Raw genomic sequence first — 26354 nt, 5'->3', positions numbered from 1 at the left:
AAGGATGGGCTTCAGAGAGCTTCCAGGTTAGTGAACACACGGAGATGCTGGGAGGGTGTTGCGCTCCGAGAGCACGGAAGCTCCGCACCCTTTCCCCACGCGTCTCTTCAATCTGGCTGCTGCTAAATTATATTCTTTCATAATAAACTGGTAATCTAGTTAAGTAAAATGTTTCTCTGAGTTCTGTGAGCCATCCTAGCAAGTCAAACCCAAGGAGGGGGTTGTGGGCACCTCCGATTTACAGCCGATCAGTCAGAAGAGCAGGCGGCAACCAGGACTTGTGACTGGCATCTGAAGTGGGGTACACAGCAGTAATGTAGGACTGAGCCCTTAACCTGTGGGATCTGACACTATCTGCAGGTGGATAGTGTCAGAACTGAGTTGAATTATAAGACAGCCAGTTGGTGTCAGAACTGTAGTGTGGGGAAAAACACACACATCAGAATGGGAGTGTCAGAATCTGAGTCCTATATTTGGTGACAGGAAAGGATTCTACAGATTCCTCCTAGGTTTGAACTGAACTGCAGCTGAGCTGCACTCATCATATTGAACCTGTGGTTCCCAGTCTCTAGCCTCTAATACCCCCACCTCTTTAATCTTGTGAATATCTGAACTAGGAGGGGTTGGGCTGCAGTTTCAGATACTTTGGGTTCACGTTTGGATTTAGCTTTGACAGGGCTGCAGCATACAATCACTCTGAGAAGGCACAGGACTACTACACTCCCAGCTTTTTATCTACTGCCACCTTCTCAGCAAAATTTGGGCAGGACTCGGGGGAAAAAATTGTTGGGATAAGTGACTGATCTTTCATTTGCAGCCTTCACATTCCAATCCATTCTACCAGACCACATGGCTTGTCAAAGACACAATTGGTTTCTTCTCAACTGTATATTCTCTCCATGTACGGCACAGGAAGTCCTACTGCAAACTCACACCTGCACCTTTCATCCCTCTCAGGGTATGGAAGTTGCATAGCTCTTTGCTCTCTTAGGAAGGGCTTGTTTCTCTCTGGAATTCAGTTCGTTTCTGTATAGACAGTCTGTACTAAGCCCATACAAATGTACAATTTTATTTTGCCTTGTTTTTTTCTTGTTAACCATAGAAATGAAGGTCTTTAGTGTCTTAACCCAAAGTGGAAGTATGTAGGGCATTTTCTGAGATAGAGAATTTGGATTGGGTCTCAGATCAATCTCTGATAAAAGTGAATGAGCGTAGGTAAATTATATCTCAGTATTTGAAAAAGGCCGGAACTCTAGGTACCTTAACTAAATTCTCAGTCTCCTTGCAACTAGGTGTGACATGTAGGACAGATGCTTGCTCTCTGCTTCCTCTCTTGCTCTGTGGGCTGAAAGGTAGACAGAGGGCTGCCAGCTGGCCTTGGCTACTCGAACAAGGGCAACATCATCGGCAATAAGAAGCCAGAAGGGACCTCTGTCCTCAATCTCATGGTGTAGAACCACTTGGCCACCTTGAACCCCACTTGGACCTCTGCACTATCACAGGAGAGAAATGAACTTCTCTTTCCTCATGGAAATGTGTTATGGTCTCTTTGTTACAGAAGTTCAGCCTATGTTCTAACTCAATGGTCTTCAAACATTTTCTCTTAAATAAAAATTTTAGAAATCTGTATCCCCTCACACATTTTAAAGATGACATGTTTTTTTTATTTTAAAACTTTGCAAAGGCTATAGTTTCTGCTCTATTGCTTTATCACAAATGCTTTCAATATGTCTTCATTAAATTTTTAAAGCTACACATTACCTATGCAATTTATGCCAAATATCCCCAAGTTTAACGTAGTTGCAAAACCAGTCCTCATTGGCAAAACCATTCTCTGACTGAAGTAATGAGCTAAGTCAGATTACTTCCTATCAGAAAATGTCTGACTTCACTTTTAAATTTCATAGGTGTTAGCCCAGGCCAACCATGTCACTTCTGAATCCTAATTCTAGGATTGGTAGATACAGATTCCCTTAAATTTTTCATGCCCATAAAATACCTGGACAGTCTTCATGTACTCCAGGGTATAAAAACTCCAATTGGAAGGCCACCGCTGAGTAGAGTAGCACACACAGTTTTAGCCCTGTCAGTGGCACCAGCTTCCTGTCCACGGGGGCTCCTCCTGGACTCCCCTCTCTACCCAACTACCTCTCCAAGCCTGTCTCCTGACATGCCCCTTGCTCTCTGTGCACTAGCCACACAGGTCTTGCTTTGTCATGGACACACCAGGCTCATTCTTCCCATCCCCACCTTTTACATGACTGATAAGACATGACTTTCAAATGTCACCTCTCAGGGAGGCTTTCCTGGATCCATTCACATGGGAAATCACTCCCAAGTTGATCTTACACATTATATTTTACATCAAGATAAATTCTAGATGGAACAGTTAAATATAAAAATGAAAACTTAAAAGTTCCTAAGGGAAATAATGTGAAATTTTATAAAATCTTAGAGTGGAGAGGACCTTTCTTAAATTTTATTTTGTTTTAATGAAAAGTTGTATGGCATACTTTCAAAGTTCTCTTCTGGTTCTTAAAATTTTATGGAGTGAAAAGTATCTTGTGTACAAACTCACAGTGGATAGGTGCCAGACTGTGGCTTATTTATTGGTACCATATCTGAGAGGCCTGTTTCTAGGTAATTCATCTACTTTAAATGGAAGACTTATTTTGGTTATTGGTAAGCTAGGTTTTTCAGAATAAACTTCATTGAAAACAACTAAATATACTGATTAAAATATGCTTTAGAAATCTTAAATTCTTAAGCACACTTGCCAAAATAGTAAGGAACATTCCAACAGCTAAAAGAAAGCAAGAACCTTGACAGAGGCAAAGGGGTGAACTGGAGACAACTTATCCTAAAGATATTTGCCAATCCAGGTGAATTGAAGCCTGGGGCAAGAGGCTCATATACTTGGGTGTCCATATTTAAGTTAATCAAGTTAACAAACTAATAAATAAAGTATGTTTTATCTTCTTGACAATTATATCTTCATAAGAACAAAATTGAAAGTCATTAAAACATGAAAGACTATTTATAGCACATATTGAGTTCTGTTGATTGGGCAAGAAATGCTGGGGTAATAAAACAAAAGCAGGGTTTCCCTGGTGGTGCAGTGGTTGAGAGTCCGCCTGCCGATGCAGGGGATACAGGTTCGTGCCCCGGTCCAGGAAGATCCCACATGCCTCGGAGCGGCTAGGCCCGTGAGCCATGGCCACTGAGCCCGTGTGCCCGGAGCCTGTGCTCCGCAACGGGAGAGGCCACAACAGTGAGAGGCCCGCATACTGGGAAAAAAAAAAAAAGCATAAATATTTTACAACTTCAAATCTTTATTTCATTAAATTTATTTTGTCTTGATTTCAGCAAATCATTTGTTACGTAAATAAAGAGTTTTTCATGTAATTACATTCTACTAACAGTAACATCAATCTTCCTTGATTTTAAGGACATTTTCTCCTGTCCTAGTTCTATCCACCATTTTAGTGGAGGTTCTGGCCAGGGAAATTACATGTGAAAATGAAATAAGTCATTCATATTGGAAGGAAGTAAAACTGTCTCTGTTTGCAGTTGGCATGATCTTGTATACAGAAAATCCTAAGGAACAGACATACACGCACATTAGTGCTAATAAGCAAGTTCAGCAAAGTTGTAGGATACAAGATCACTATATAAAAACCTGCATTTGTTTCTGTACACTTGCAATGGCCAACTAAAAAATAAAATGAAGAAAACAAATCCACTTCCAATAGCATCAAAAATAATAAGTCATACATTTGATAATAATATAAGACTAGCACACTAAAAAATAAAAACATTGTTAAAAAAATTAAAGAAGACCTAAGTAAATAGAGACATCCCATGTTCATGGATTAGAAATTAAATATTGTGAAAATGGCAGTACTCTCCCAATTGATCTACAGATTGAATGGAATCCCTAGCAAAATTCCAACTGCCTTTTTTTGCAGAAATTGACAAACTGATCCTAAAATCCATATTGAAATGTAAACAATCCAGAACAGCCAAAACAATCTTGAAAAAGAACAAAACTGGAGGAATCATACTTCCTGACTTGAAAACTTACTACACAGCTACAATAATCAAGACACTGTGGTAGTGTCATAAGGATGGACACATAGATGAATGAAATAAAACTGAGAACCCATACATCTATAGTTAAATGATTTTTGACAAGGGTGCCAAGACAATTCAATCGAAAATAATAGTCTTTTCAACAAATCATGCTGTAACTAGACGCCTAACCTCACTCCTGTTATAAGGCCTAAAACTTCATGTGCTGCCTTTACATCTTTGATCCTCACAGGGCCTTAGAAAGGCCTAATCATGAGTTCCCTTGCTCTCTAGAAACATCCCCCACCCAGCTAGTTCTCCTATCCACTGAACCGGCCGCACCCTACCTGGTCCTCAATCTAACAGGTTTCACTTCCTTGCCAACCACAGAATCATCCAAAGCAATCACATCCACCACCTCCACCTCTAGTTACTATTGGGGTCGGCCAAAGAGTTTGTTCAGGTTTTTCTACAACATCTTATAGAAAAACCCAAACAAACTTTTTGGCCAACCCTACAAAGCCGCCTCCTGCAGCCCCTGCTTGTTCATTCCATTCACATTGTGGTCTGAGAGCATACTCTGTATGATTTCTATTTTTAAAAATTTGTTAAGGTGTAGTTTATGGCCCAAAATGTGGCCTATCATGCTGAATGTTCTCTTAAGTTTGAATTGTATTCTGTTGAAGTAATTTAAAAATGACTCTCTGATCCAGTTCAGTTCAACCATGTCCTTACTGAGTTTCCATCTCTCTACTTCCATTGCCTATCTGTTCTTGTATGGCATCCACTTTTTCCATTAGAGCCCTTAGCATATTAATCATAGTTGTTTTAAGTCCCCAGTCTAATAATTCCAACATTTCTGCCAAATCTGAGTCCAGTTCTGATGCTTGCTGTCTCTTCAAACTGTTTTTTTGCTTTTTGATAGAAGCTGGACATGCTGTGCTGGGTAAAAGGATATGAGGCAAACAGGTTTATCTGGGTAGCAGTTAGACTGTTACCATTTGCTGTAGCAGTAGGTTTCAGAAGCTACAATTTCCTCTGGTGTCCTGGTTTCTGTATCCTATTGTAGTCAGGTTTCCCTGGAGACTTCTTATTAAATAAGGTTTTAGCTTACAGTTGTAATTCATTGTATTCCCCTGTTACACAGAAGCCCTACTGGTGGGGCAGCAAGGTGTGGAGGAGGAAAAGCATTTTGTAGTACTATGATTAGCTATGATTAGCTCTCAGTCCTGTGAGCCTGTGCCCCTGTGCTACGACCTTTACAAGTGCTTCTCAGTTATCTCCTCCCTCCACCCGCTACACACACACACACACACTCCCCCCCCCTCCCCCCGTCTCTTAGGTGACACAGGAAGACTAGAAGGGGCTGGAATTCGGTGTTTCCCTTCCTCCAGGTTCATTAGGCTCTGGTAAAAGTTTCCCTCTACTCAGCCTGGCTAAAAACAGAATTCTCTGGGCATATTACAAAATGGATACTATTCTCTTCCTCATGCAAGAAACACAAGAGGATTTCTCTCTGATCTTCACTGTGAAAACCTGGTAGCCCTCCTAAAACTCACAAAAGTACGCCCCATCCCTCAAGTCTGGGCCCCCTGGAGTTTTTAACGCAGAGTCTTGTCCACATTGAGCCTCTAGCGATTTGTCAATTATGATTTAAGTTTCCTTAGCTTGGTTCTGGCTCCTGAAGAGGTTGCTCTGGTATAATGTGATTCTCTATGTCTGCTTGTCTCTCCAATTTTGGGGGCAGCAGTTTGCCCTCTGACCTCAAGTCTGATGGGTCTAAGAAGGGCTACTGATCTTCATTTTGTTCAGCTTTTTTCTTGTTCCAAGGATGGGAGTGATGACTTCCAAGCTCCTAACATGCCCAACTGGAAAACCGTAAGATTAAAGGTCCAAACAGAACCAGAAGAAAAATTAAGTAAAAGAGATCCCATCTTTTCTACACAGAGGAGAAGGCAATTTAATGTACATCACAGCATTAACTTTCCTACACAAACTAGTTAAAGAGCAGTTCTTACTCAGAGTTAGTGTAGAAGTCCTTTATTTAGATGACTCAAGAATCACCTGATGAGTGTAGCTGATGTGCTGGTGCACTGCCAGCAGACAGCTGCAGTGTCGCTGCTCCTGGGGTGGCCTCAGCTGGAGAGGGCATGCTTGCCCTAGGGACCCACAACCAAGGACTGATGAAGGTGGGGGACAGAAGCCTATTGTCTCAACCCTGCAGGGCTGGCTTTTCTCTCCAGCCAGTTCATCGCCCTTTCCCTTCTCCCCACTGAGCACTCTGAATCTTGGAGGCTCCTTCCCGAAGAAACCAACTGGTGACACTTTGTGAAGTCTATTCTTCCCCCAATTTAAACTTTGTTAATCTTCCCTTGGAAACTCTTAAAGTCGTGAGAAAAGAACAAATACAGTATAAAATCAGTCTAAGGTAACAACAAATTCCAAATACTCATTTTTTTTAATGAAAATATTTACTTTCCTAAATATCCTATAAATAAATGTATCTTCTATCCCAGGTTTAGAAACACTGATATTAAACATAATTCAGTTTATGAAAGAATTATGTTTTGGTATGTTTGATGTGATGATTTTTGCTATGCATAAAGAACTTTACCAAAAGAGCCAGGCCATCATTGTTTGAACCTTGACTCCATCATGACTGATTTATGCGAGCATAGGCTTCCATCAGTTTCTACAGGGTTTTGACTTAAAGCACCAGATCAAGAAATACTTCTTATATCTTATAGTTGTTAGGTTATACTGCAGTGTTTTCTTGAGACCTGGAAGTAACTATTCATCCCTGGCATTTGAAGGCCTCCTCAGTGAATTTCTTCCAAGACTTCAGAGTAAAGCCTGAGACCTGGGCTCGTTCCCAGGAGGGCTTATTAGCCGACTTTGCCATCTGCGTGCAGGAAATGCTGATGCTGTAAAACGACTGAGATTGTGCCTAGGGCAGAGGCCCCTGGGTGCTCAGCTCTGAGGCTATGTGGACTTCAGTAGTTGTTTTTAAAAAGTAAGTAGTAAATATAGTGCTGAGTCATAAATGGTAGAGACATGCCAAGAAGTAAAGAAACTGTAGGAAAACTGAACAGTAAATATAGTTTTAATTAATTGTGGTTAGCTCACAAAAGCCATACAATAGGATGTATCAACAGCTGGCTTTTACATTTATTGACATTGGTGGAAGCTATTTTCCATTTTGGAACTTCCCAGTTCCAAAAAAACACAAAACTTCTGTGACTAAGCAAAAGGGGAATAAAGTGCTTTAATTTATTTTTAATATTAATAATTACATTTTCAAAAACAATTATTTTACATTTAAAGGTATCAATACCATAAATCTATAGCTTATAGTAGGAAATATAAGTGTAAACAGCCTACATACATTCTGCATTATTGATAGTTTTATATGCATAACCCGATATACTAACCAATAATCTCCAGAGAAAACACATAAAACCCTCTTGTCTAGACAGCAGACAACAGTTTTAAAAACAAACCAAGATGGATTCCCGTTTCGCAGCTGCATGTGGTGGAAATGTATATGTATGAAGATTAAATCGGAGGCATTTGCTACACTGAAGGTATTTGCTCCATGCCAGCCATGAGTGACAGTGCTAGAGATTCCACTGTGGGAAGAATAAAAATAGGTTAATAAAATAGGTTTAAATGTTTGAAAATGGCTAAATAGGCTCTAATAAATGTCTTGAAAAGTACTTAGAGACATTTTCTATTTTTAATTAAAATACTCATTATTTTTAACATATAATAAAGATGATAATCTTCATTTATTAAATACAATTGAGAAAGTATGGTTTATTTCTATTTCAGATCATTTTAGTTTTGAAAACAAAAACAATCTGGGCATTACACTGAACAAATCACATTTTTCAAAATGTCATGGCCTCAATTCACAACAAAAAGCCATGTTCTGAGCTATGAGTGGAATCTCCTTGCGTAACAGTCACCCAGTGCAAAAATGGACAAATGTATCAATGTTTCCTCTAACACATTTCTAACACAGCATGGTTTTTTTTTTTTGGCTGAGGGTAAAAATGGGGGAGGCTGAGAGGAGGCAGTAGGGGCTTACGACATTAATTTGTTTTTAAATACCTGTGTAATAAACAAATGCCTCTTCATTGCAGAAGAGTCACCTGACACAGGAATACAGCAATCTAAGTTAAGCACTGTGAGATCAGAACTTTCTCTGTTTTCCTGCCTGGCCAGCCTCCAGCTTCTTCACTACTTACACAGAGCCGTCGGGGAGGGCTGGGGGTCAGGAGGACCGGCTCTGCGTGGGGCACTCTAGGATTCCAGTCTGCCACGCCGACAATGGGTTTCTCTATCCTGGCAAAGATTATGTGCCTCTGGCCGGTCACTGCCCCACCTACCTGAACTGTGGGTGCAGCAGGTCAGCACTGAAGGGCTCATCTCACCCCAGAATTTATTTAGACTTCTTTGCATTCACAACTTTCTAATGATATGTTTTTTGTTTATTCCATGTTCACTTGTTACTCTAACAGTATTTTAAAAAATGTTCAGCTACTCTTAATGAGCATATCACAATTTGAACATACAGAAATAGGGAACAAATTAGCCCTGCATACTTTTCCCAAAAAAGCTCTGCAAGAGATACTACTTAGTCCTTTGTGTCTGTAGATTAAATGACTGTCTTCTCCCCATGACTCACCCTACAGACCTCTGTCTGCTTCACACACTGTCCGTGTACTGAACCATCAGGCCTGCATTTCCTTGTGTAAGAGGCAGCCTTGGGAATTTTAAAATTGCTAAAAAAACAAAACAAACACCCCCCACCCCCGCAAACCCTATCTTTTGAAAAGGAATAGTTACCAAAGCTACACATGACAGTGAAGTGTGACTGAAACCTATTCTGCCATCTGCTTTACTTAACGATGGTTTTAGAAATCCATTGGTGTAACACATGATATACTAGAAAGCAAAATCTTCAGTCTCAATGTTTTACATCTGATTCACTCACCCCACTGTAATTTGGGAAAAACAATTCAACTGCTGAGGGACTTCCCAGGTTCGAAGTAGTGAAGAATTCTAATTCTTCATGAGATCAGTACCAAAACAATACAGGTAGACTTAGTTACCAGAAAATATAAAAGCAGGGGCTTCCCTGGTGGCGCAGTGGTTGAGAGTCTGCCTGCCAGTGCAGGGGACATGGGTTCGAGCCCGGGTCTGGGAAGATCCCACATGCCGCGGAGCAACTGGGCCCGTGAGCCACAACTACTGAGCCTGCGCGTCTGGAGCCTGTGCTCTGCAACAAGAGAGGCCGCGACAGTGAGAGGCCCGCGCACCACAATGAAGAGTGGCCCCCGCTTGCCACAACTAGAGAAAGCCCTCGCACAGAAACGAAGACCCAACACAGATAATCAATCAATCAATCAATAGAAATGCTGTAGAATTTTTAAAAAAAAAGAAAATATAAAAGCAGTAATAATTTTAACATAATACTCACGATGGGGAAAGGATCCTCTACAGACAGCTTTGTTTAAAACGGTTACAAGAAACATATGGCAGTTTTTAAAATCAGACTCCATTTTCTCTATAGATTCCATTCTAGGAAAGAAAGTAAATTTCAACTTAGGTAAATGCATAAGGAGTTACTAGGTAGGCTATAAAATGCCTTTGGAGTAATTTCAAATGTGCTTCAGTTTAATTATGTAGAATCCTAACTCTAAAGATTCTAAAATAAAATATAAAATTTCCTGCCAAACTTTCAAAGAGTCTGAAGGAAACTGTCATTAGGATACAAAACTGCTGCTTCAGGATGGTAGTGAGTTCTAGAGTGAGGATAACTGGGGATATTCCCTTTTCTATTGTATAGTTCTATACTTTTACTTTTCACAAGCACACCTTCTTTGAACTAAACAGCACATTAAAGATATAAAACCTTACATTTTAAACTTACTAAAAACTTGTTATTACGTGAAATAGCAAACACCCATACCCAGCTTCAGTAGTCACCTCCCTGCAGGCAGTCCCACTTATACCCTTAGTTGAGACATCATAGCATTTCAGTCATAAATATTTCAGTGTGTACACACTAAAGATAAATACTCCTTTAAAATCATAGCCACCATACCATTTGCTTAAAAATTTCACCTTGCTTTAAAAATTTTTCACTTTCTGCTTTAAATGTGAATCAAGATCAGTTAATTTCCATAAACTGCGATGGTTAATATGCCTCTTAAGTCCTCCTCACCCCCTTGTTGAAGAAACAGTTCAATTTTAGCGAAGTATATGCAACAATGTTATTACCCTCTCCTCCACCTGACAGTGACATGGAGGGAGAAGTCTGCGGCACACACTTGAGACAGCAATAATAAAGTAAGACTTCTGTTTTCATCCCTGCAATGAGGAATTTTATCTACCAAAGAGGAATTTTTATCTACCATTTAGAGTATTCTGACACAGCCATATGTTAAGATTTTAGGTTAGTGCTATAATGAACTTGCAGCTCCTTACTAATACCAACTAAGTACAAGCTACTATCCTAACAGCCCAGTCAACCAGACTTGCTCTTTTAAATATATTTCAAGGGAGTAATAATAGCAGCATTACATTAATTAAATTAAATTAATTAATTAATTTATTTTTTGCAGTACGCGGGCCTCTCACTGTTGTGGCCTCTCCCACTGCGGAGCACAGGCTCTGGACGCACGAGCTCAGCAGCCATGGCTCACAGGCCCAGCCGCTCCACAGCATGTGGGATCTTCCCGGACCGGGGCATGAACCCGTGTCCCCTGCATCAGCAGGCGGACTCTCAACCACTGCGCCACCAGGGAAGCCCTACATTAATTTTATAAACAAGACAGGGATAAACTATTGAGCTGCACATTCAAGGTAATGGTAGAGGATGGTACTCTGGATAGGAAGAAAGAGCTCCTGGGTCCTCTGACTTTCTATGTGATAGGTGTGGATAATAAACACCCTAAAAGTAAAATATACAATAATTCTTTTAGAGCTCTCTAAAATACAATTTTGGACTAGGATCTAGCATGATGTCCGGAATTTGGTTTAAAATAATTGAGTGAATGGGAGTGGGAGTGGGCAGTAAACACAAAACAGAACTGATTGTCACTGGCATCTGCTGAAGTGGAGTGATGGACCCCAGGGTCTGTTATGCTCCCCGCCCACTTCTGTGTATGCTCGAAGGCATCCATTAACAAAAATTTAGCAAACCTATACAACAGGAATGTAATTTAAGGATATTTGCTTGTTCTAATCAAAAGACTTCAGATTTTTCTTGTTTTATCGCTCAGAAAAGAATTGCATAATCCTCGACGCTGCCTAGTTTAGATGAACAAATTCTTCAATTCTTTCCATAATTATAAGTGTACGTGATGTGTTGCCAAGAAGAAAAACAAGGCTCCCAGAATGAAGCCAGCTAAAAGTAAAACTGAAATGGTCACAGCACAGAGGCCCCACAAGCTGCGTACTTACTGCCATGCCCCCAGGCCAGCCTGCCAACCGTCTGCAAACATGAGGGCCAAGTTCAACACCTTCATGATGGCTTCCTTCACAAAACTGACCTGGAGAGAAAGCCATAGAAGAACATAGGCTCTGTGACCATGTTTGGACACTGACACCAACACTTTCACCTAATTTAAATGAGTCACAGAAAAAGCTCAGTGCAATTACTGCCTTCTAGGTATAAGGAAGGGTACTAGGCTCTGAACAAAATGCACTTGGAATTGGGCCACACGCCTTCTGCAACCCCAGTACAGGTATATCAGCAGCAGAGCCAGCAAGCTACCATTTCCTGGGACAGCCATTTGAATTCACCAGTGAAATGGGGCAAGTTATTCCAACGGCTGTAAGATGACTTAATCCCATATATTCACATCAAGCTGGACACATTTCCTGACCAAAGCACTATTGTTCCATAATTGATAAAACTTTCTTATTGAATCCAAACACAGTGCTGAGTGAGTGCGGACGGTCACTATAAAGTTGTCAGCTGTTTCTCTTCTATGTAATTTCCAGTCGTATGGCACAAATTTGTAACCTATTTGATCTGGTCCTTCCTTAAAGAATATTTTGCAGATCAAAAGCTTAATAAGTATAAAATTCCAAAGTAGAGAGACAACTTCCCTTGGTTAGCTTCATTCCTGCCTCAGTGGCCAAGTTCACAGGTGACAGACACCTCATGTACCTTTTCCCTCAGCAGACATCGATCATGGATGGTTGACAAGTATCTATAGTGAATTTTAATCAACTGATCTAAATCCTTGGCTTCTTCGACTTGATGTTGAAACTCCAGCCCTGTACTGTGAAGAATCTTGAAAGAGAAAGATGACAAATTTAATCAATAGATTTTTTTCTTTGAGAACTAATGTGCCACACACACAAAACTTTTTTACCAACCTCTTCTACATTCACTTGCACAGGGAGAGAATGCCTCACTCTGGAATAACAGACTGCTCCTGTGAGGAGGGGCAAGTATATGAACTGTATAGGATATGCAATTATTTTTTTAAAAAGTCACCAGGTAAACTGAATTTATATGTTTTAATAAATTCCACTGCTTACATAATGGTCTTTCTTTAAAAGGAACATAACTGTACCTCAAGTAGAGAACAAAAAACAAATTAAATAAAAACTTAACTACCATGGTAGAGAGTAAATGGTAAACTACCATTTACGCTCAACAATTAAGGGCTTAAGGTTGGCCCTCTGAAGGCCACTAGTGCACAGGAAACAGAGAGTACCTCTGCCATGTGTATCATGTCTAAAACACAGGCTTCAAAGGCTCACTTCATCCAAACAAAAGTGGGTTCTTAGAACCTATCTACCAGAATGACTACAAATTGTTTTTTAGCAACCATTATAATCCCAGTGAGTACTGTCCTCGAATAACACGGCTACTGTTCAAACATCTGAACTCCTCTCCAGAAGTTCCTCTAGAACTGGTTTTAATATGTGTAAGAAAAGCAGTTTTATTTACTCAAGTTACTTCTTATGTTTAAGGAAAAAGTATATAATCTGGCTGCCTTTTCTTCCTTATGCCCCATGCTAGCCTGACAGATTTGTTTTTAGGCTTCCATTACAAAAAACTGAAGCCATTTTCCAGGGACAGCCCTGTTCCCACTGGTGACATTTAAAGGACTACGTGGCAAATTCTGATGGGAAGTCCAAAAGAGGAGCTCTGGGTGTGTCATCCCAAGGGGTCACTAGACAGGAGAGACACAGTGTCCGGACACACGTGCTCTGGCATGTTTTAAAAAACACTTCCCCCTGCTGCCATGTTATTTTATGATCAAGTTTTTAGTATGTGCTATCTTCACATTTACAGTCTATAAGTATTTTGTGTGCTTGTTTATATTTATAAATATATTACAAGTAATTCTCTGTGAACAGATGTATACACAGTGACAGAACTGAGTGGATGGACAGACACGAACCCTGGTCATGATGTAGTTGTGTAAGCTGTTCACAAAGTGCATGAGCTTCACTCTTAAGAGGAACATACGATGAATCTGCTGTCTTACTGGCTCCTTCTGTGGTCCAAAATTAGCAGCTGTGTCTTGTCCACCTAAAAGTCCTTCAAGTTGCGGTTTTTCAGCAGGACTAGCTAGTTCTGTAAAGGAATGGAGAGGAGAGGGGGTGGGAAGAGCATCCACTCAGACCCCACCTGCACCACTGCACAGAGCAGGACTTGTACTGGCATGGTACTCGGCTGGATATACAGCAGGGACCCCATCCTCCCTATCTGGAAGGTGAAGCAGTAAAAGCTGCCATACCACCTTGATTATCACTGTCCTCAAAAATATAAAAACAAAGTCCCATTAACTTGTCATTAAAACTTTTTCACATAACCTAAGAATTTTTATTCTGGCTAAATTCCTAATTTAGTTATTGTATTTCAGATTAACTGTACTCATTCAGGGAAGTTAATTCTGATGTCTGTAAAGCTATTGCCATAAACACATATCATTCTGGCACTTGTGTATACATAAAAAATGATCTAAGACTACCAACCTTATTTTCAGTGCTAAAATTAAATTATAATTTATCTGTTGAAAACAAATCTTACCACCAAACAGTAAAACATCCAGACTATATTTTGCCCATTTTATTTGCAATAAGAGAAGAAACACCTGATTATAAATTTTTTGACATTCCAAACTTATAACAATGTCCACAGGCCATGGGACCTATGAAAACAAAAACAGGAAATTAGAATAGAAAGTAACCTATTACTCATATGTCTCAATTTTTTTTTTTTTTGGCTGTGCTGCACAGTATGTGGGATCTTAGTTCCCCGACCAGAGATTGAACCCACGCCCCCTACATTGGAAGTGCGGAGTCTTAACCACTGGACCGCCAGGAAAGTCCCTTGTATGCCTTAATTTTAATAGAAAATGTTCTTATACAGAATATCAGCACATACCTTATAGCTCAGGGTCAGACCATCTAAGATATGAACAGGGAGTTTCTTCTTAGCTGTGTCAACATTTTCAAAAGATATAGATAGACTAGATAAAGAAATATAAGTTTTAGTTATTTAGTACTTTGAGTTATCTATTTATATATTCCAAAAAGACATTTCATAAAATGAATGTAGAGAGTCCATATTTTTCTAAGCATATATTGCAGAATAGAAATCAGGTTTTAGAAATAAAGAAGGGGGGCAAAATTTTTAAATAATGGGTTTAGCTAGAAAAAAGAAGATACTTGGGCTTCCCTGGTGGCGCAGTGGTTGAGAGTCCGCCTGCCGATGCAGGGGACACGGGTTCGTGCCCCGGTCCGGGAAGATCCCACATGCCGTGGAGCGGCTGGGCCCGTGAGCCATGGCCGCTGAGCCTGCGCGTCCGGAGCCTGTGCTCCACAACGGGAAAGGCCACAACAGTGAGAGGCCCACGTACAGAAAACAAACAAACAAACAAAAAAGAAGATACTTATAGTAAATTACTTGGGAAAAAAAAAAGTCAGGGAAGGTTAACTGTATTTGCTAGGTGCCTAGTCCCGGTAGAGTTCATCAAGAGGCTCAGGAGACGGACCCTCTGTTGGGGGTGGCAGGAGAGAGGTTGGGGAGAGAGAGAGAGGGAGAGAGAGGGAGAGGGAGAGTGTGTGTGTGTGTGTGTGTGTGTGTGTGTGTGTGTGTGTGTATCTGGTTGAGGGAGAGGCTGTTCTCCTCACCCTGGAGAGCAGGCATATGCAAGTGTGTGGGCAAGAATGGGGTCTGAAAGTGAGAGAGTGGCATGGACATATATACACTACCAAGTGTGAAACCGATAGCTGGTGGGAGGCACCTGCATAGCACAGGGAGATCAGCTTGGTGCTTTGTGACTGCCTGGAGGGGTGGGATAGGGAGGGTGGGAGGGAGGGAGGCGTAGGAGGGAGGAGATATGGGGACATATGTATATGTATAGGTGATTCACTTTGTTATACAGCAGAAACTAACACACCATTGTAAAGCAATTATACGCCAATAAAGATGTTTAAAAAAAAAAATGGGGGCTGCTTCTAAAGCAAAGGTGTCACACACATGGCTTCATCCACTGTTTCCCAACTAGTTTGAGTGTGACTCTCAATAGAATGCAGCTACCATAGGGCATGGAAATCTTCCTGAACCAGGCACTTATTTCCTTCACTCCTCAGAACAGTTCTGTCACTGGGCTGAGAAAGGACGTGACTCTCCCAGGTTACAGAGGCACCTGTGGCGACGCCTGGATGCAGCCCACGGAAGGTTAACTCTAAGGCCGAGGCAGGAGTTAGCCTTACAACCAGAGGTGTAAGGGGCAGTGTGTGATTTACGTTTAGCCAATTCATTCCATGTCACAGACTAGTCAGAATTTTTTTAGCTCGTAAGTCTGTTACACGTGCATCTACTAAGTACTTAGTAGGCACCTACTGAATACCTTGTCAAGTGCTGCACTAAGCAGGTGATAAAAAGCCAATCCCTCCCCCGCTCCAGGGGCTCATAGCCCAGAGCAAACAAAACCTGCAGTCAACAAGAGGGGGGGCAGCTTTGCAGGAACGCAGACAACTGCTGGCCATGCCCATGGGAGAGCAGCTAACTCAGGTAACTGGAGGGTGCAGACACGTGAAGGCTCCTATGGGAGAGAGTACAGCTCTCGGGGAAACCAGAAATGTCCCAAATCCCTGAAGTGGGAAGTGTGGTGGAGAGAGGAGGCGATGTGTCTGTCTCTGTGTGCACAAGAAGCGAGGTGGGGAGCCAGACAGTGAAAAGCTCTCTCAGGAGAAGCTCGGCCCATCTGCTCCGAGGCGCCACGGAGCCCAAGCGTGCGTGGGGGTGGGGCGGCTAGTGTCCCGTGTGGCCCTGGAGGGCCAAGTGGAAGGGACAGACGCCGAGACAGCTGGTTAGCAGGCGTGGGGAACGTCATCCAGGAGGCAGAACCGAGGGACCAGGGTTTGTGGGGGCCGCAGATGGGAAGGAGTCTAAGGTGAGCTACACTGGCACTGGGATGAACAGTGGTCCTGTCCAGAGAAACAAAGGGCTGAGGAAACGATGGAGCTCAGTTCTGGACACATGGCACCTGAGGAAAGTCATGAGGCACTGGTTGTGCAGACACCTGGGCTAAAGGTACTGACCTGCAGGTCACTAGCGGTCGCTGAAGCCATGGACGCAGAATGAAGGTGCCCCAGGCAGGAGAGCGAGAAGCTCCGCTAAGAGCGGGCGGAGGGCCAGGGGCTCACAGGGAGGGTGCAGAAGGAGCGCCAGTGACAAGGGAGGGGTACGGGCAGGGCAGGGGAGCCTGGAACCAAGAAGGAGACTTGTGCGTGCAGACTCAGGGAGCCTGAGGGCACAGACAGGTGCCTAGAACACACGGAAGCCATACGAGAAGGGGTCCCAATGGGGTGGCTCATCTGTCCTGAGTTAATCTGTGAGTGGGCGTCTCAATAAAAATATCACCAATGTTTTTGTTTTTGTTTTGGTGGATGGAGCTAGACAAGATGATAAATAAAGTACATTTGTTAAAATAAAGCAAGAATAGCCAGGAAAACCCTATTAATAAAACAGAATGCTGTTGGCATGTGCATACACTGAACAGTGAAACAGGATGGAAAATTCAGAGAGAGACCCAATGCATATAACTCAAGTGCATATGAAAATTTAATGATAAAGGGGTATCAAATAAATGGGGAAAGGTGGATTTTTTTTTAAAGAAATAAGTGATGGCAACCAGTTAGTCATTTGGAAAAAAGATAAAACTGGATCTATTTCTCATGTTTTTTAGCTGAATAAATTCCAAATGGATCAACACCTAAATGTATAAAAATCCGTTCAAGCATTAAATGAAAACATGGGTGAATTTCTTTATACACCTGGATACAGTAAAACTTTAACTATCACTTAAAATTCAGAAGTAATAAGAAAATATACATTATAGAACTAAAAAATATCTTCATGACAAAACAAGAAATTGTTATACCATCAGCAGAACAAAAAGACAAATGCCAAACTGGGAAACCTATAAAAAGAGCTTCTAGGGAATTCCCTGGCAGTCCAGTGGTCAGGACTCCGCACTTCCACTGCAGAGGGCGTGGGTTTGATCCCTGGTTGCTGGTTGGGGAACTAAGATCCCACAAGCCATGTGGCACAGCCAAAAAAAAAAAAAGAGCTTCTAAAACTGGAGAGGATGAAGACCAACAACTTGATACTGACAGAAATAGTGGCAAAAGATGCGGAGAGTTCACTTTAAAACAAATGCAAAAATAAGCACATGAAAAGATAACTACGGTCACATGAAAAATGTAAATAAAAACTACACTGAGACATCATTTTTCATCATCAGACTGGCAAAAATCTGAAAGTCTGACACATTCTGTTGGCGAGGCTGTGCAGAAAGCCTCATTGCTGGTGGAGATTCGAAAAAATATGGCCTTTATGAAGAGGAATTTGGTGACAGCTAGCAGAGTTACACAGGTGTTTATCCTTTTACCTGGCAATCCCATTCTAGAAAAACACTCCAAAGTTACACTGGCAAAAATAAGAAGTGAGACGCATTAAGACCAGTCACTGTATACATACGCCGCAGAACAGAATCCACGTGTCCACCAACAGGACACCTGGCTGAATGAACACAATCAGCTGTAAAGTAGTGAGGACAAGCTCTCTAGCCTGCAATGCAGTGACTCTGGGATGTATTATCTACTTAAGAAAAGTTAAGCAGGTGTTACAGAGGGCACACTGTGTGCTTCCTTTTCTGTAACATGTGAGGAGAAAAAGGAATATGTACACATACGGTTTTGGTTCCAAAAACTAAATGCTGGAAGGATAAAATAAAATCTAATAAAAAAGGTTATGAGGAAAGGGAGAAAATGGACAGGAATAGGAACAGAAGCCAGAGCTCCCTAAAAGTAATTTTGTATCAATGATTTTAACTTAAGAAATATATAGCGGGCTTCCCTGGTGGCGCAGTGGTTGACAGTCCGCCCGCTGATGCAGGGGACAAGGGTTCGTGCCCCGGTCCAGGAAGATCTCATATGCCACGGAGCAGCTGGGCCCATGAGCCATGGCCGCTGAGCCTGCATGTCCGGAGCCTGTGCTCTGCAACAAGAGAGGCCACAACGGTGAGAGGCCCGCGTACCGCAAAAAAAAAAAAAAAAAAAAAAAAAATATATATATATATATATATACATATATATATATATATATATATATAGCTGTTTTATACAATTAAAAAACAAAATGGAATCAAGAAAAATAAAAATGAAGTGATTCCTAAAAGTAGAAAATACAACAAATGAACCCAGCCCTATATTAGTGGTATAATGGTATAATCACATTGAGAATTGTTCCAGGTGACCTTGAAATATAGGATTCTGATGACTTGAAAGTACAAGGAAGAGAATATAGTCACAAGCATGTTTTAAACTCTCAGTGGGCTTGTTGCTGTTATTGTTACTTTGGAACTATTACGATTTATTATAGAATATAATAAATATTTATGTTCATGTGTTAGCACTCAAGGGAAGATACAAAAGAAAATCAAAAAAGTGAAATCCTGTAATCTTTAATACATACTGGAATTATCAATATGAGCTTATGATTCATCTTCCTCTTTCTACATATTTTCTAGCTCCATCCACTGAGTGAGCCCAGAAGTACTGATAATCCAGTATAGACGAACACTCTGGGACACAGACCAAGGGCTTTTAAAGCCACAGAACAGACAGGACCAGTGCTCCTGGAAGAGGTGCAGAGCCTGGGGCAGGAAGTGTACAGGATGAGTCCGGACATCCAGTCCTGAAAGCAAAGATGCTCTCCAAGATTACTAGAGTCAAGTGAAGGAGTTCCGTCTGGGTAAAGATGGGACAGTCTGAGCAAGGAAAAAAGGAATAACTATAATAGATTGAAACATACTAAAAATAACAAAATTCATGAGTTTCTATTGATAGTGAAAAATATAGCCTTAACCTTTCCTGGCACCCCCCCGCCGGGGATTGCTAGGCACTAATTCCTCATTGTGAAAAGAATCTAGCAGTTACCCTGCTTTTACTAATCATATAATTGATGAAAATTCTGCTTTTATGGAATCATCAAAGGTAATACATGACACAAATAAAAGGAATATTTTATCTACTACTAAGTAGTAGATGGGCAGTAACCTGGCATGGCTGTGAGGAAATCAATGTCCTAAGTGTAACATGTAACATGTAATAAATGTTATTATCATTATTACTTTTCAAGGGCCACTGAGGGAGCCAAGAAAGGTAGCCAAGCAAGGACATGGAACAGGAAAAAGGACAAACAAGCAGGGTGGAAAATGAGCCTCTGTTATACACAGATTTAATGGCACCACACGATGCCACCTCACATCTCCTTTCATTCAGTGGGAAAGTCGCTGCTGTCTCAGCTTTTTTTTTTTTTTTCTCAATATATTTATTTATTTGGCTGTGTTGGGTCTTAGTCGTAGCACTGTGGGATCTTTGCTGTGGCATGCAGGATCTTTTTCGTTACGGCATATGAACTATTAGTTGTGGTATGTGGGATCTAGTTCCCTGACCAGGGATCGAACCCGGGCTCCCTGCACTGGGAGCCCAGATTCTTACCCACTGGACCACCAGGTAAGTCTCTGCCTCAGTTTTCTAATGTGTAAAAAACATTAGTAAAACTCATAGGGGTTGGTGTGAGGATTAAATAAGATAACATATAAAAGAGAAGAGTTCGGGACACATGAATTATCTTATAATATTTAAAATAAAAGGTCCTCCCATATTTTACCGTGAACTGTCTTCAGGATAACGCTGTCCTACTGCTTCTTGAAGCTGGACATTAAGAAAAGACACATTCTGCCAGGTTTCCTTTTCTCTTATTTTATCAAAAATTGACGTGTAGAAGTCATACATGGTATCTCCCCCTTCCATTAAGAAGAAATTCCTCATGGCCTGCAAGTACTCAACCAACCTGAATGAAGAGAAAATAAGTGACAGAAAGATCTTAGGCTCATAAGATAGGATTCTAGATCAGGATCAGGTACTGTACACCATCATTTTTAGTGAAACGGGTTTACACTGTACATTTACTAAAATTAGAAATACTAATACATCTTAAAGATTTTCAAAAATAATAAAAACAGCATATGGTTTACTTTTAATAATCAGAAAGAAGTTATTTTTCTATAACATTGAAGAAAATTTGGCAAAGTCACAAAAGTGTAATAAAAAAAGTCAATCCAAATCTACTATTCATGATGAATTTCCACTATTAATATTTAGGGTATTTCTTCCCAGTCTTTTTTGCCGTGCATTAAAAAATATAGTTCCTACCATGTTATATACCCTATTTTTTAAGATTTAAGAAACATTACATTATTTAAAACTCTGTATAAACATAATTTGTATGAACTTTACAAAGTTCATACACGGAAATGAATACGCCATATTTTAATATGGATCTGCATATTTATGGATGTGCCACAATTTAAAGAACTAGTCATCCATTACTAAGTAATTTCATGTTCTTTTTCTGATAGCAAACTTCGTGACAAGCATTTTTGTGTAACAAGCTTTTTCTGTATTTCATTTGGGATAAATTCTCAGAAACAATTTTCACAATAAAGTTAAGAAAACAATGATGGTCTACTGATCCTCTCAAAAGAAAATTGTTTATTGCATATCCACTCCCTACTCTAATTAAAATTAGCTTGAAATCTAGGTTTAAAAATAACTTCAGCTATTCTTGAAGTACAATAAACTACCAACTACCTCCCAAATGAAACCACTCCTCATACCTGTAATCTTTTTTTAGAGTTCGCATGAGGTTCCCACAGCAATCTAGATACTGCTTGTCAATATGAGGATAGAGGCAAGATCTCAGCGTTAATTCAAAAGTCTGGCAAGTCACAGATTCTGATGATCTATCCACACATATGTCTCCACCAGCAAACTTCTCGTGAAAGTCACTCTGTTCCAAATACAACCTTTAATATAAAAATATGAGTCTTCTTTTTAAGAGCTGCTGTCAACAGAATTCTCTTTTTAAAAAAAGACATCAATTCTTTTTTTTTCTTTTAATGGATGTACAGTTGATTTACAATATTATATAAGTTTCAGGTGTACAACATAGTGATTCACAATTTTTAAAGGTTATACTCTATAGTTATTAGAAAATATTGGCATATTCCCTGTGCTGTACAATATATCCTTGTAGCTTATTTATTTTATACGTAGTAATTTGTACCTCTTAATTCCTCACCCCTATCTTGCCCCTCCCCTTCCCTCTCCCCACTAGTAAACCAATATTTTGTTCTTTATTTATTTTTTTTTATTTATTATTTTTTTTGTGATATGCGGGCCTCTCACTGTTGTGGCCTCTCCCGTTGCGAAGCACAGGCTCCGGACGCGCAGGCTCAGCGGCCATGGCTCACGGGCCCAGCCGCTCCGCGGCATGTGGGATCTTCCCGGACCGGGGCACGAACCCGTGTCCCCTGCATCGGCAGGCGGATTCTCAACCACTGCACCACCAGGGAAGCCTATTTTGTTCTTTATATCTGTCAGTCTGTTTCTTTTTTGTCATATTCACCAGTTTGTTGTATTTTTTTATTTTTTTAATTTATTTATTTATCTATTTATTTTTTGGCTGCGTTGGTCTTCGTTGCTGCGCACGGCCTTTCTCTAGTTGCGGTAAGTGGGCGCTACTCTTCATTGTGGTGCACAGGCTTCTCATTGCGGTGGCTTCTCTTGTTGCGGAGCATGGGCTCTAGGCACATGGGCTTCAGTAGCTGTAGCACATGGGCTCAGTAGTTGTGGCGTACAGGCTCTAGAGTGCAGGCTCAGTAGTGCAGCACATGGGCTTAGCTGCTCCATAGCATGTGGGATCTTCCTGGACCAGGGACTGAACCCGCGTCCCCTGCATTGGCAGGCTGATTCTTAACCACTCACCCACCAGGGAAGCCCTGTATTTTTTAGATTTCCCATGTAAGTGATATCATACAATATTTGTTTTTCTCCATCTGACTTAACTTCACTAAGCATAATACCCTCTAAGTCCATCCATATTGCTGCAAATGGCAGAATTTCATTCTTTTTAATGACTGAGTAGTATTCCACTGTGTACATATACACCACATGTTCTTTATTCATTCATCTCAATAGAATTCTCTTAAATCAAAACTCTGGAGTCCCATATTTACCTTTAGTCGTAAAATTACCAACTATTATAGAAATAAAAATCTTTTTCCTCAAAGTATTCTTTGTGTGAAGCAGTCCTTCACAGAGTTGCTTCTGCCTAAAAGATCAAGTACTGAGTAGGTCTTTCTAGCCATTAGGGTTGAAAGTAGTGAATGATGGCCATTAGAAAATAAACAGGTATTGTGTGGGCATTAATAACTTATTTCATTGGGGCAATTAGCTAAAAGCCCCTAAGGGCCAAGATACATTGGGAGGGTCTGACTCAACATGTCCCAGGACCCCCAACTTCCATGAGCATCTTCTGTATGAGTGACAGCGCTGCTCACGGGCCTAGGGCACATGACAACCTGTGGACACTCACAAATAATAAGGAGGCTAAATTATGTATCTGAAATAAGTGAACATAATATATTCTTGTATTTCATTCATTAGAAAGGAGAGGCTACAAAGGTTTCTATTTTTAAGGCTGGAAAGCCCTACCTGGCAGAGATAAACAGTTACTAAATATTGCAGCACCGTTTCTGCCATTTCAAACACTGAAAATCCTGCAGGTGTGTATCACCTTGCAAAATTAATCGCCAGCAGCGGATCATGAACATCATCCAGTTCGAGATGCCTCTTGGCAATGGACTGCATCTTAATGAGGGTCTCTCTGGTGGCCTGCTGCTCAGTGAGGGCCTGTGCAGTGGAGTCTTCTCCATGTCGAAGACGAGACTGCACAGACTCCAGAAACAGGGTATACAGACTTTTTCTTTCTGCATCTGAAACATCAAGAAATGTGTAAGGTGAATTATGTTCTAGTAAATAACTAACATTAAGAAATGTTAAGTAAACTTATCTAAATGTAATATAGCCTGGTATTTTTCCTTTGGCCTATGAAGGTCTATCCCTGTTTTGTTACCCTTACAGTACCCTTAGTACAACTAAACATTTTTTTATACCCTCTGTTAGACAATTGCAAAGTGCATGTTTAAACATTCAAAGTATAAGCTAGTTTTTTTCTGAACAGAGTAACAGCTTAAGCAGGATGCCTGAAAGTAAGGTTACCATCATACTAGATAGCACTATGATAACACGAATAGGAATCATAATTACATTGGGAAAAACACTTTCAACAGTGGCCCTGGAAAGTTCTTTACGTTTTATTATTCAGTTAAAAAGGAAACATTCCACAAAGTGAAAATATTACTTAAAGTAGGTCTAATAATTTAAACTAATTAACGTAACATTAAGATGATTTACAAACAAAACAACTAAGGTCACATCTATACCTCTCAAAGCCTTTTTAGTCAGTTGATAAAACCTTAAGTATACTGCTTAAATTACATCCCAAAAGACCAGAAATTATATCAAGATTTTCTCAAAATCTATGATCAAGTCTGAACCGCTCACCAACAAATTCCTATCTGCCAGAGTTCATGTCCTCAGGTGCCAAATGCTGCTCTGCATTAAGAAATACCAGAAAATTATTGTTAAAGGACCAGTCCTAAGGCATCAAGAATAAGTAAAATGCACGTGGAACGTATTATCACTGCCTTTCAAACACCGTGATAAAAGTTTCCAACGAGGACAATCTTTTTTCAGTCAGGAGCAGCATGACCTATCAATTTGATCATGGTGATCACTTCCATGAAAATAAAAGGCTTTGATAATTTTCAAACTGCAAAGTAATGACATATCTCAGAATGGCAAGCGTGAAGACTGGAGCAGCTGCTCCACCACTAAGCGGTTACCTCTGGCTGTGGCTTGGCACGTGGTGCTCTCCATGCATTGCAGGTTCTTCAGCAGCTGCATTGACTTGCCAGCCATTATGATCTGCTTGAGGACGGGTTTCAGGAAGGACACCATGGTGTGCTGCCTGCTGGAGGGCCCTTGATCACTGCCAGAACTCGCACTAGCATTATCACTCATTTTTTCTTCGTTTTCTGTCTTTTCCGATACACTGTAGAGCGTGTAAGTTGCATACCAAAAGTCTCTGTGATTTACCGGAACATTCTTGTTTCTGTAGGGATTCAAAAGAATTTTAAACTTTAACTTCTCTTCCTTAAAAACAACAGTGTATCTATTCTAGCTTAGGCATGTTGTCCAAACATTCCAAAACACAGTAATATCAATTATTAGTAAAACAATGCAATCTTTAGGTAAAATGGGACAGATGTTTTACCTGACTTCAGCTTAACACAGAAAAGTGGACAAATACTCTGAATGGCATAGGTAAAATCTAACTATGCAGAAAGTTTCCTGAATTGGAATTAAACAAAATATGATTAATTTGGTTCTCTTTAAGGGTAGAATAAAAGTTTACCCATCTCCTCTGAAAGTAAACTCCAGAATTCCACATCTTTTTTTCCACAATTATTTCCACTGGACTATTTTAACAATGAAACAAGGTGTACTCATCACCACCTAAGGATAGTCAGAATCCCGTTTTTACAAAAATCCTCATGTGCAACAGAAGAAACAAGACATAATGAGACCCAAAATTCAGCTAAAGAAAGGCCAGTTCTTTTATATGAGCACTGTGTAAACAGGGTTACCTTTCTGTAGCTCTAAGAAAGTTACTCTCCTTGATGAGTTAAATGGATAGCTATCAATTAAAAACATGTATCTAGGGACTTCCCTGGAGGCACAGTGGTTAAGAATCTGTCTGCCAATGCAGGGGACACGGGTTCGAGCCCTGGTCTGGGAAGATCCCACATGTTGCAGAGCAACTAAGCCCATGCACCACAACTACTGAGCCTGTGTTCTAGAGCCCGTGAGCCACAATTACTGAAGCTTGCATGCTTCAACTACTGAAGCCCGCATGCCTAGAGCCCATGCTCTGCAATGAGAAGCTGCTGCAATGAGAAGCCCATGCACCGCAACGAAGAGTAGGCCCCGCTCGTCACAACTACAGAAAGCTCGCATGAAGCAATGAAGGCCCAATGCAGCCAAAAATAAATAAATAAATAAATAAAAACAAAACAAAACAAAACAAAACACATGTATCTGTACAGAGTGCAGAACTTAAGACTGAGTTAAGAGAGTGCAAATAGTTCTACATTGCAGTTTCCATGATTCTGTTCAGAAAAATCAATTAAGTGAAGGGGAATCATCATAAGTAGATTTTATGACGATCAAGATTTTCCTTGTTTTATTAAATATTATAGTAAAAAGGTTAAAAGAGCAGCTAATTAGGAGAAATAAATATATTAGAGGCATATTCTGTAATATTTTCACACCTTTTGTCTCATAGATAATTTATTCCCATTGGTTCCCATTAATGAAGCCATCTGACATCACCTAATTCTTTTTTTTTTTTTTTTTTTTTTTTTTTTGCGGTATGCAGGCCTCTCACTGTTGTGGCCTCTCCCATTGCGGAGCACAGGCTCCGGACGTGCAGGCTCAGAGGCCATGGCTCACAGTCCTAGCTGCTCCGCAGCATGTGGGATCTTCATCTTCCCGGACCGGGGCACGAACCTGTGTCCCCTGCATTGGCAGGCGGACTCTCAACCACTGCGCCACCAGGGAAGCCCACACCTAATTCATTTTAAGGGACACAGTGTGCCTTTCACCATACCAGCCAGCCATAAACACACTATCACTCAAAAATATAATTTGCTAGTAAGCAAAGTTGAGATTGACATAAAACTTGGAAAAATATTTTTGCA

The 26354-nt window shown here is 40.6% G+C and overlaps 1 protein-coding gene across 2 annotated transcripts in view; it reads right to left on the bottom strand.

The window, feature by feature from the left end:
• Window positions 1–7137: 7137 nt before the first annotated feature.
• TUBGCP5 (tubulin gamma complex component 5) overlaps window positions 7138–26354 on the bottom strand; it is a 60981-nt gene continuing 41764 nt past the window's right edge. Inside the window, exons 13-23 of one of the 2 annotated variants that reach the window (XM_059055008.2) lie at window positions 24438–24706; window positions 23267–23465; window positions 21306–21494; window positions 20297–20479; window positions 14495–14579; window positions 14138–14258; window positions 13506–13681; window positions 12257–12382; window positions 11545–11633; window positions 9557–9657; window positions 7138–7700 (exon numbers count right to left, since the gene is read on the bottom strand). In XM_059055008.2, the coding sequence (XP_058910991.1) occupies window positions 7645–7700; window positions 9557–9657; window positions 11545–11633; window positions 12257–12382; window positions 13506–13681; window positions 14138–14258; window positions 14495–14579; window positions 20297–20479; window positions 21306–21494; window positions 23267–23465; window positions 24438–24706 (1594 nt within the window). In that variant the 3' untranslated portion in view covers window positions 7138–7644. The remainder of the gene's footprint in view (window positions 7701–9556; window positions 9658–11544; window positions 11634–12256; window positions 12383–13505; window positions 13682–14137; window positions 14259–14494; window positions 14580–20296; window positions 20480–21305; window positions 21495–23266; window positions 23466–24437; window positions 24707–26354) is intronic. The other variant, XM_059055005.2, reaches the window with a different exon arrangement.

This window comes from Kogia breviceps, chromosome 2 (assembly GCF_026419965.1).
Source record: "Kogia breviceps isolate mKogBre1 chromosome 2, mKogBre1 haplotype 1, whole genome shotgun sequence".
Classification (NCBI taxonomy): domain Eukaryota; kingdom Metazoa; phylum Chordata; class Mammalia; order Artiodactyla; family Physeteridae; genus Kogia; species Kogia breviceps.
Note: the sequence above shows the minus strand (reverse complement) of the source record. Positions and strands in the feature narration are given on the sequence as shown.